Consider the following 11,496-nt stretch of genomic DNA (forward strand, 5'->3'; position numbering starts at 1 on the left):
GCCCTGACTTGCTTCATGTTATGAAGAGGGGTTGGCAGTAGCCATCTTTAGACTTGATGGATCGTGTTTCCTATCGTATGCTATCCGTCTTCCAGGGGAACCTTATAAGTTCTGCTAGATCAACCGTCCTTCGATCTCCTTGGTTTCTGGTTGTCATATCCTGTGGTTAATGCTGCTTTATATTGGCTGAACTGATTTGTGGGAGCTCTACTTGCTGCTGTCTCAGGTTTTGGTGATTTTGGTACAGGGGTTGTTCTGAATCTACCATCTGCTACCAGTCTACAATGCAAACCTAGCTAGGCACGAATTTTTAGATCCTATTTCAAACCACACATACTAGAAAACAAAGCCAATCAAACTATGATAGTGTTTGAAATTTTTTCTTTACGTTTATTTACAGGAATTGCATCATGTGAATCGGCTCATGTGACCATTATATTGAAGTATGAGAGAGGGGGGAGATAAACAGAGAGCATGCGACTTTTGTTCAGAATGTTCATCAAGGAAGAATTCTCCATCTGAACTTGTACTCAGAAGGCAACTTGATCAAGATGTTTCTACAAATCTCAAGACCACGCAAGAAACCCATGTCGTGGCAAGAGATACAAGCATTGGCATCGCCCTGCAACTTGTGCAGGAGATGTTGCTGCCATAGGTTAGCGTCTTGCCGTTGAAGACCATGCCATTCCCGTGCTCCCATAGGTGCCAGCAGCAGATATGGATGAGAAAATGGGTGGCGGAGATCACTCAGAGTAGCAACTGCTGGGTATCCCTCCCATTGCTCGTAACATAAGTTCAAAGCTGCAGCTCATTTTCGGTTTTCTCTGCCTATATCAACTTCAGAAAAATAGATCAACAGCAGTGAAACGAAAAGTGCAATATACGCAACTCTACACCTCTTGCGCCACTTTCCCAAACATCCATGTCATAGTTCAGGAGACAAAATACAAGGATCGCGTCATAACACAACAGTCATGGGTCCAAGCCAAAAAGGAAACGCTTAGGGTGTAACAGAAACTACAAGATACCATAAAACCAAGTCCAGCTAGATGGCCTAGAGTTCATAAGTGATATACTACAGATTGTACACCATTCCTCTGAGTAGAATTGACATAAGATGCTTATATGTGTGTACTAATGGTCGAGGCATGGCAGATCGACAACAACCCGGATCTTCTCACCCTTACTGGAAACTGAATCCTGTACAGAAATGAAAAACAAATATGTAAGAGTCTGATGTATTGCATTAATTAATAAAAAAAATAGTCTCAGTTACTCAACAAAGAATACGAAGCTACTGGAACATAGTTCAGTAAGTATGAATGTATAATGGAGATTCACTGTCTCAGTTACATTATATTTTATACAGCCATTTCTGATTAATAATCTAATACGAAATATCTAGCTAAACTGCTTCCAAACGAGAATGCAGGAAATGTCAAAAGCAATTTCATGGCAAATGAAATTTGAAATAAGCAATCATGGCATACACTATATACATATTTTTGAAGAAAATGTAATGCAAATTGTAATGGCTCCCACGCAAGTCTATGGAAGTAGCAAATAATTTGAGTCAACTTCCGAAGATCTATGGAAGTAGCAAATAATTTGAGTCAACTTCCGAAGATAGTGCCAATCAACAAGTCCACATATTGGTTACACTTGCTGTTTCCGCAAAACGGTTAAACTACACATCCTTCGTGCTGACATAATGAATTATACTGGTTCCTTTTTCTACGCCTGACCAAACAATTTGGAACCCCTACAAAACTGTTCTTCACGAGTTTCTTATCTGCTGCCTGCTTTCTTACGTTTTTTTTCGCACATATGAAAGGTAATTTCAGTATACAGAGAGTATGTAAACTAGTTAGCTTACGCATGTTAAGTGCAGACAGGAACCTCAAAACTTTGAGAATTCTCTTGTCAACCACATTACACTTGACTTCAACTATTTTAAGGTGCTCTGATATTGCAGAGGGTCCCTCCATTGACCTGTAGCTTCCTTTCATTTCCATTTCATGATTTGGTCCCTATGGCCTTTCATTTCCACTTCATGATTTGGTCCCTGTGGTAAGAAAAAAAAATAACCAAGATGGACAGCTGATTATAACTCTTAACACTGAAGCAATTGTCCATTTAGAAGATTTATACCTTGGAAAAGAGTTGAAGAGTGAGCTTCTCTAGAACTGGTGAGTTTTTCATAATGCAAGCTAGTGGATCCAAGTCAGGAGCCTCACACCAGTACTCGTTAAGTAATAAAGTCTTTAACTTGCTAAATTTAGGGCAGTGTTTCAGATCTCTTGTGAAAATGGGCTGGAAAAAAAAACAGTATAGTCAAGTATGTAGATAGTGCAACACAAAATAGACGAGTGGCATACCTTTCCAATTTCAGATATCAACTTGAGGTGTTTAGCACGTGAGATACCACCCAGAAGCACACAATCACTGCTGCAATTATCACTGATAGGAACACAATTCTTACATGTATTATCCTTAGCTCCACAGAAAACACCAGAGTCATAATTCAAGCAGACATCTTTGCATCTATCACTAAGATTCACACATGCGGCTTCCAGTAATGCCATGTCTTCAAGCAAAGGGGTTATACCAATAAAGTCTTCTAGTTCCAGAGAGACAAGGCCTGGAGCAGAAACACGGACTCGGAAATCCAAATCAGATCGACAACCAGTGATGCTCAAATGCTTCAGGGAACAGGAAGATATCTTATTGACATTGATGAAGCAATCATCTATCTTCAGATTCACCAATTGTGGGCATCTAGCAAAATCAAGAAAGGCCTTTGGTAGGGCTACAGAATGAAGGTCCAATGTTACCAGATGCTGAGAGACAATGTTACCAATGAGGATATGAAGGGTGAGCACCCGAACTTTCCACATCACGGCAAAACGGGTCCATAGGTTCACATAGCGCACATCATCATCATCATCATCATCATCATCATAACGATCGAATTTGATCTCAACAGTGTCTAGGTGGGTGCGCCCACGCAGGACCAGCAGATGGTTCATGAACTTCCGGAGGTCTTGAACTTGGAGGCCGACGATGCGCAGGCCCGTAGTGGACTTCCAAAGGTGTCGCCAGCGCCGGGCGAGCACGCACGTCTGCGCGGCCACCTGCACCGGGAGGAAGGAGAGCACATGGTGGAGCGTCTGGTCGGGGAGGTCGCTGATGTGGCCGGTGGCGGTCACCGCCGGCGCACTCTTGCGCTCCTTCCCGCTAGGAGGCATTCTGTCGAGTAGGTGGCGCGCGTCGTCGGCGCTGCGAAGCAACGGAAGGATCAAACGACCGCGAGGGTGGAGAGATGGAACGGATGGATGCCTCTCGGCTTTGTCGGCTCACCTCACCTCGCCGGATCGTCCCCGTCAAGTCCACTCGCCGGATCGCCGCCGCCGCCGCGAGAATCCTAGGTTGGACTCCCCGCCTTTCCTTCTGAAATCCTTTTTTTTTTGCGAGAATCCTTATTTTCCTTCTGAAATCCTTAAAGGCGACCGTCAAAGGGAAGTATTCTTTTTTGTTTTGAGGCAGAAAAGGGAAGTACTCACTCACCAAAGCGGTAGGCCCATGAGCCCATTCGACTCACTGCCTCACTGGCTCACTCCCCCGTTTCTCTTTCAAATTTTGGTTTTGAATTATCCCAAAAAAATTAGATACATCCACTTCAAAAAAAAAGTTAGATACATGTCAAAGTATGCTGTATGAAAAAAATATATTACCTCTTGGTTGACGTTTTATTTCGGAAAAGCTAAAAATCCAACATTATTTATACTGTACGATTTCGTAGCACGAATCACGGAACAAGTTATTGCCACGTCAATTTTTCAATCGTTCCTGCTGGACATCACAATCGAGCGGTCGAGCGCATGCTCGCTTACCCTTATCCGCTCACTGTCATGGTACTTCGTTGTGTCCATTTTTTTTCCTACCCCAGTTTACTACTCTCTCAAATCCATTGACGGCGCCGCTCCTCCCGACCGACCCCTTACGGCACACCGTGAAGATGAAAGGCGAGCCGACAGCCATCGATGCTCTCCTAGCGTGACGTACGACACACAACCTGGTGGCCCTCGGCCCTGTACATGTACTGCCCCTCCTTCGTGCGGCGTGTGGTGGTATCCAAGGCCTCCGACACGCGACGCGCAAAACAGGAGCACCAATGGGCATGGCCGCCCGCGGCCACCGTCCTGTTGAAAATTATGGGCTATGCGGTCATATATATTAGTTGAAGCATTGTCAATTAACCTTGAAAATTTCTGAAAATAAAAAAAATCCAATTCAAAAAATGCCTCACTAATCTCGAAAAGATATTTTAAGGATGTGTCTAGGGCACATCTAGATGTGCTATAGTTATTGCACATCTAAGTGAGTGAATCAAGCATAAAAAGAAAAAGGAAAAAAAATCCACACAAATCTCAACGTAAGATCAATGACATAGGACTTAGATGTGCAATACTTATGGCACATCTAGATGTGTTTTAGCAAAACTGATATTTTAAAGCAAAACTGCTTTGCGTTCACATTGCCATGGGCGGCTCTGTGACTGTGTAAGTGCCTCATCAATTCTCTATAAGAAAGAACCCAGCCTTCCGAGTGTCGTATCATCTTCCAATTGGATCCAGGTTTGGATCTTCTCTTGCAATTTTGAGAAATTCTTGATCAACATCATCGCTGAGCTCACAAAATCCGAATCCATTTCTTTCCTTTGCCTTGCAGCCCAATGGAGCTCGGATCTAAGAAACGTAAGCCTGTCCAGGACGCCGACGCCGAACACTCCGATTCCGAAGAAGGTCATGCAGCAGAGGAAAGTGGTTTCCAGGCCGATGCCGACGCCAACCGTGATGCGGAATGGAGTGCTGCTCCGATTTCCCAGGGACACGAGAAAATTTCTGATGCAAAGCAGCCAGATTCTTGGGATGGTTGGACTTCTGCTCAAGACGACGGCTCGAGTGCTGATAAATGGAAGACCAGTGCTTCAGGCGCCTCAACGGCTGGAAATCGGATGGATCGGGCGCCAAAGAAAACCGGAGGGACAATAGAGGCAATCCAGGCAGGCTCCCAATGAGACCTGTTGAGAGGCCACCAAGACCGCGGTACGAGCTACCAGCCGAGGCGAAAAAGGCTCTGCAAGAAATTGAACCCGTTGTAACAATGGTCAGAAAGATCTTGCGCAAATCAAGGTAAATTATCTCGCGATTTGTCTTACTTGTTTGCTTTGTGTGTTTCACGGAATGCAAAACAGTTATTTTGTTATCTTAAATCTTGCAGCGATGGTGTGAGACTTCCCCTGGAGGATGAAAAGTTTGTCATAGAAAAAGTTCTGGAACACCACCCTGAAAAGGAAAAGAAGGTGCCTGGTGAAATTGATCATATAATGGTATGGATTCTTGTGCTGCCTTTTGCCTTGTACTCCATACGTCCGGAAATACTTGTCATCAAAATGGATAAAAGGGGTCGTATCTAGATGTATTTTAATTTTAGATACATCTCTTTTTATTCATTTTGATGACAAGTATTTCCAGACATTTAGATGTATTTTAATTTTAGATACATTTCTTTTTATTCATTTTGATGACAAGTATTTCCGGATGAAGAGAGTATATCTTTATTATACTCCCTCCGTTTCTAAATATTTGTCTTTCTAGAGATTTCAAATGGTGACTACATACGGAGTAAAATGAGTGAATCTACACTCTAAAATATGTTTATATACATCCGCATGTGGTGACCATTTGAAATCTCTAGAAAGACAAATATTTAGGAGCGGAGGGAGTATTTATGTAGGTGAAACACCTTTAGCTGTATTTTGAAGATGATAACACCTTGAGGATCTCTAAAAACATGGCCACCTGCTGACTCCACTGCCCCGCTTGCCACAAATTAACGACCACCTGACAGTGTTTCTAGCACCACTAGCTGATTGCCCATTCTCAATAGTTTGCATTAAGCCATCCCCATAGGCTAGGGTTTCTACACGTCATCATTGGTATAAATTGCTTTCCATGTTGGTGAACTACTAGTTGGCCAATTAGCATTTAGTACAGTATCACCATTGGTACAGTTCAAGTTCAAAAAAAAAACCATTGGTACAGTTCAGCCAGCATAGCGTTATCCAGCACAGTACAAACTACAAAGTCAAACGAGTGTTATTCAGCATACAATCACCTGCAAAGAGATGTGTTGAAATCCACTTCCCCTTCTATATCTAATGTGTGATGCATCTCATAACTAAAACATGCAAGATATTTATTTGGCTCATGGTGTGTGATGTTTGGCAGGTCAACAAGCACCACGTTTTCCAGAAAAGTCGGTGCTTCTACGTGATGTCATCTGCATACAGACTTCTCCTACAACAAGTGCATGGAGAACTATGTGAGGAAGAACTATGCAGAGCATGCCGAACTGATCTGTGGAATGCACTTAAAGAAGTGCAATCGTGATCGACCGGCAGCAGTTGATGGAGGCGCGGCACCATCCGCTGAAGCCAAGGCATCTCAGTCGATGAATCCAGGCGATGACACTCTGCCAGACCCACCGGCAGGAACTGGAGCTTCTCTGACAGTGACCACCAAGCAGGAGGTGACTCTAGCTTCTCCGGCGGCGACTCCAGAAGACACACTGAACTAGCAGGGGACTGAACCACCCAGCAAGAGTTGTCGATGACAAGTGGGTCTAATCAAATGATAGTTGCTTTAGGGTGTGTGTGGAAATGAACTGAAGTGCTACACATACATGCTCGTAGCATCTCGTGCCTGATGGGCTGCGTTTCCTGTGGTAGATATCCGTCACCCTGTAAATTCTGCGAGATCGACCGTATGCTGCCTACATACCGTAATCGCTATAGTTTCGACATTCGGCCCCCCTTTGATCTCCTTGGTTTATGGTTGTGTCATGCTGTGGGAGGTTGTTATATCCTGTGGTTGTTGCTCTATATTGGTTGAACTGATGTGTGAACGAATTTAAAAGCCCTGGAGCTCTATTTGGTGCTGACTATCTCAGGTTTGGTGATTTCGTTCAGGATCTACCATCTACTACAATGCAAACGTAGTTAGACATGAATTTTAGATCCAAATTCAAACTACACATAGAGAATAAAGCCAATCTAACTATTAATAATAGTGTTTGGAATTTTGTCTTTGTGTTTTTATCTTTTGTGGCACTATTCGCCTTTTGATTTGTTTTTACTTTGTCTTTTTCTAGGCCGGACTTAGATTCAAACTTTTACAGGATTGCAGACATAGCCACTTTCGGGGTTATGCACAAAAAAACCTTGCTGGGACATCTAAACTAGCAAATGAGTGGACTAATGAATCGGACAAGAATATACGTCTATAAATTCTAATCCAACATCATGATCTGATCATAAGCTAATTGTTCATCACATAGCAATAGGATTCACCGTGGTAATTAGTTAGACTGTATTTATACGTAGCCTCTGTATAGGTCTTGTATATTGTATCGTACACCTCATGTACTCCTTATATATATGAGATAGCCACACCCCTTTACGGGTGTCGTGCAGTTTTCCAAAACCTTCTGTTTAACATGGTATCAACCCTAACCGGTCCAATGTCTTCCGCTGCCGCCGCCGCGACCGCATCAACATCCACCGCCGCCGCCGTCGCGCCGGTTCCTGCCACGGCGCCTGCGTCGCCGTTCCTCTCATCGCACCCCCTGGCCTTGGTCTACTCCGGCCAGGCCTCGATGGCGGGGCCTTCATCCGCTCCGCAGCCGCCTCCTTCCCCGATCGCACCACCGCAGGCCTGGGGCGCTGCGTACCCCGATCCGGCGGGTCCCTGGATGGGATCGGCGCCCTACGGGGCCCCTCCTCCGCCGACCGCCGGGCTCTACGGGGCTCCTCCTCCGTCGACTGCAGGGCCCTACGGGGCCCCTTCTGCGGCTGTTGCGACCAACGCCGCCGCCCCGTACGGCTCACCGTATCCGGCTGCTGCGGCTACGGCGTCCTACATCACTGCCGCCCCGCAGCCCTACGGTGCCGCTAACAGCGGGTCGGCCCGGGCACCGGCTGTGCCCTACGGTGCCCCGCCACCGCCGCTGCCCTACGGTGGATATTATCCACCTCCGATGGCCGCGTCCTACCCTGGAGCTGCTGCACCGTCCTCGACGCCGGATCCTGGTGCATCTGCTGGATCGTCCCACATGGCCTACTACACGTCGCCTCCCGTGGCTGATCATGCCGCAGCCGTTGCACCGTTCTACTTCGCGCATCTCATCCCGGTGAAGCTTACGACAGATAACTAACTGTCATGGCGTGCACAGGTGCTGCCGCTTCTCCGCAGTCGCTACCTGGAGGGCTACGTTGACGGTTCCTTGCCATGTCCCCCACCGCATCATCCGGCGTATCATGCATGGGTTGCTCAGGATCAGGCCATCCTCTCCGCGATCCAGTCATCGCTCACCGAGGGGGTGTCCTCCTTGGTTCTCTTCGCTGCCACGTCTCAGGAGGCGTGGTCTGCTCTGCACACGAGCTTCGCATCTCAGCAGCATGCGCGCGCTCACACTATTCGTACGGAGCTGGGGGAGACCAAGCTCCTTGACCTCAGCATCACCGACTATTTCGGCAAGATGACGCGTCTCGCCGATACTTTGGCCTCCATTGGCCAGCCGCTTCGTAAGGAGGACTTCACCACCTTTGTCATGAACGGACTGGACGACGACTATGATAACCTTGCTGAAAATATCAATGGTCGTGACACTCCGCTTGAACCTCGTGAGCTCTACGCCCGCCTTCTCGCCACGGAACAGCGCATCAAGTCCCGCCGTTCTAACCCGAGTTTTCTTGCTGCCAATGCTGCCACGCGTGGCAAAGGGAAGCCCTTCAAATCACCCACCGGTGGCAAGTCAGTGCCTTCGACTCCACAGACTCAGCGACCGCCTGCCGCCGCTGCCATGCCTACGACCGGGGGTGGTCGGTGTGCCTGCTGCCCCTCATGTGGCGTTCAGCTCCCCTGTCAGCTGTGCAATATTCCAGGTCACATCGCCTCCCGCTGTCATCGCCGCTTCAAGCAGGACTTCCTCGGCATCGGTAACAATGGCAAAGGCAACGAGAAGCAGGCTGCCTTGGCCACTCATGAGCCTACTCGCCAAGCAGGCCACACTCCATCATATTCCATCGGCCCAACTTGGTACATGGACACGGGCGCTACGAATCATCTGACAGGCGAGATGGGCAAACTCTCCATGCAGGAACCGTACCGTGGACATGATCAGATTCACACCGCCAATGGAGCAGGTATGCACATATCACATGTTGGTCAGGCCTCTCTTTTAACTCGCACCCAAAAATCTCTTCATCTCCGTAATGTTCTTCGAGTTCCTTCTGCTACTCGTAGCTTATTGTCTGTTCCTCAACTTACTCGTGATAACAATGTTTTCACTGAGTTTCATCCTTTTTATTTTTTTATCAAGGATCGGGCCACGAGGGACGTTCTGCTTAGAGGTCGCCTGCGTGATGGACTTTATGCACTTGATCTACCATCTGCTCCTTGAGCGTTCAGCGGTGTCCGTGTTTCGCCCACTCATTGGCATGCACGGCTTGGTCATCCTGCAACTCCCATAGTTCATAGTATCCTACATAGTCATAATCTTCCCATTGTGTCCAATAAAGATGCTGCCACAGTTTGTGATGCCTGTTAGCAAGGCAAGAGTCATCAACTTTCGTTTTCAGATTCGAGTCGTGTCGTTAAAACTCCACTTGAGCTTATTTTTTCTGATGTATGGGGGCATGCCCAAACTTCTGTGAGTGGTCATAATTATTATGTCAGTTTTATTGATGCTCATAGTCGATTTACATGGCTTTACCTTATCAAGCGTAAATCTGATGTGTTTGATGTGTTTCTCCAATTTCAAGCTCATGTTGAGCGTCTTCTCAAGCATAAGATTATCCATGTTCAGACCGATTGGGGGGTGAGTATCACAACCTCAATTCTTTTTTTAATAAGCTTGGAATTTCACATCGCGTGTCCTGTCCTCATACACATCAGCAAAATGGCACGGCTGAACGTAAGCATCGTTACATTGTTGAAACTGGTCTCACTTTACTTGCCCATGCATCGGTACCCTTTAGGTTTTGGAGTGATGCGTTTTCCACTGCCTGTTTTCTCATAAATAGGCTTCCTACACGACTTCTTGGAATGAAAACACCGCTTGAACTGTTGCTTAATGAGTCTCCGGATTATACCTTCCTCAAAGTTTTTGGTTGTGCTTGCTGGCCTCATCTTCGTCCATATAATAAGCGAAAGCTTGAGTTTCGATCCAAACTTTGTGTTTTTCTTGGGTATAGCTCTCTTCATAAAGGGTACAAGTGTCTCCACATTCCGTCTAATCGTGTCTACATCTCGCGTGATGTTGTGTTTGATGAGAATGTATTCCCGTTCTCGTCTTTCTCCATAACTCCTGCACCTTCGGTTCCATCTTCATCTACCACTTCTCCCTTGCCTGCTCAATTTGCTGATATTGCATACTCTCCTGCGTTGTTGCCTAATCATGCTACAGGTACAGGTCGTGGAGCTCGTCTTGAGTTACTAGATGAACAGGAGGAGTCGTCGCTTGCACCTGGCTTGATGCCTGGTGCCATGCATGCGCCATGCATGCCTCCCGCGCGACCGGGGTCGGCAGCCCCGGCCTCACCCGCACCAGCTCTTCCCAGGCTGGAATCGCCTGGGCCTGAAGGTGTCGCCCCCGACTCCCCTGGACTGGTCTCGCCTGGGTCGGCCGTGGACGGCGTGGAGCAGTCGGCCTCCTCTGGACCAGCCTCGCCTGGGCCGGAGTCGCCTGGACCAGTCTCGCCTGGGCCGGAGTCGCCTAGGCTGGTGTCGCCCACCTCCGTGCCGTCGTCTGGCCCTGCCTCATCACTGCCATCGTCGCCTGATGCCTCGCCGGTTTCTCTGGTTCCACCACGACCGGCTGCTGTTGCTCAGAGGCCGCACACGCGCAGCAGGTCTGGCATTTTCTGTCCCAAGCAACGCAAAGATGGGACGGTGGCGTGGCTTGCAGCATGTGTTGCTCATCTAAAGGAAGATCCTTTGGCTGAACCGCGTCATTTTCAGGCTGCTCTTGGGATTCCTCATTGGCGACAGGCTATGGAACAAGAGTTTCAAGCGTTATTGACAAATGGCACATGGCAACTTGTTCCTCCGGTCTCTGGTGTTAATGTCATTGACTCCAAGTGGGTCTTCAAAGTTAAAAGGCATGCTGATGGTTCTATTGAACGCTACAAGGCACGGTTAGTGGCGAAAGGGTTCAAACAACGGTATGGTCTTGACTATGAGGATACATATAGTCCGGTGATCAAACCAACGACTATCCGACTTCTGTTGTCCTTGGCTGTTACTCGAGGCTGGTTTCTCCGTCAGCTGGATGTTCAGAACGCCTTTTTACATGGAGTACTGGATGAGGAAGTTTACATGCGTCAGCCCCCAGGGTTTGTGGATTCTGCTCGCCCTCATCATCTGTGCCCGC

The 11,496-nt window shown here is 47.3% G+C and overlaps 1 protein-coding gene across 3 annotated transcripts; it reads right to left on the reverse strand.

The window, feature by feature from the left end:
* Nucleotides 1-827: 827 nt before the first annotated feature.
* On the reverse strand, nt 828-3,499 carry LOC123131897 (putative F-box/LRR-repeat protein At5g02930). Of its 3 annotated transcripts, none has more exons than XM_044551605.1 (5): nt 3,366-3,482; nt 2,379-3,279; nt 2,152-2,313; nt 1,877-2,065; nt 832-1,200 (listed from the first exon to the last, which is right to left on the reverse strand). In XM_044551605.1, exons 2-4 carry the CDS (start codon nt 3,246-3,248, stop codon nt 2,006-2,008), a joined length of 1,092 nt encoding a protein of 363 aa, XP_044407540.1. In that variant the 5' UTR covers nt 3,249-3,279; nt 3,366-3,482; the 3' UTR covers nt 832-1,200; nt 1,877-2,005. The 3 variants fall into 3 exon arrangements, with proteins under 3 accessions (XP_044407541.1, XP_044407540.1, XP_044407539.1); XM_044551604.1 differs by having other exon boundaries at nt 848-1,200; nt 3,361-3,499; XM_044551606.1 differs by lacking the exon at nt 2,152-2,313 and having other exon boundaries at nt 828-1,200; nt 3,361-3,499.
* Nucleotides 3,500-11,496: the final 7,997 nt, after the last annotated feature.

This window comes from Triticum aestivum, chromosome 6A (assembly GCF_018294505.1).
Source record: "Triticum aestivum cultivar Chinese Spring chromosome 6A, IWGSC CS RefSeq v2.1, whole genome shotgun sequence".
Taxonomy (NCBI): Eukaryota; Viridiplantae; Streptophyta; class Magnoliopsida; order Poales; family Poaceae; genus Triticum; species Triticum aestivum.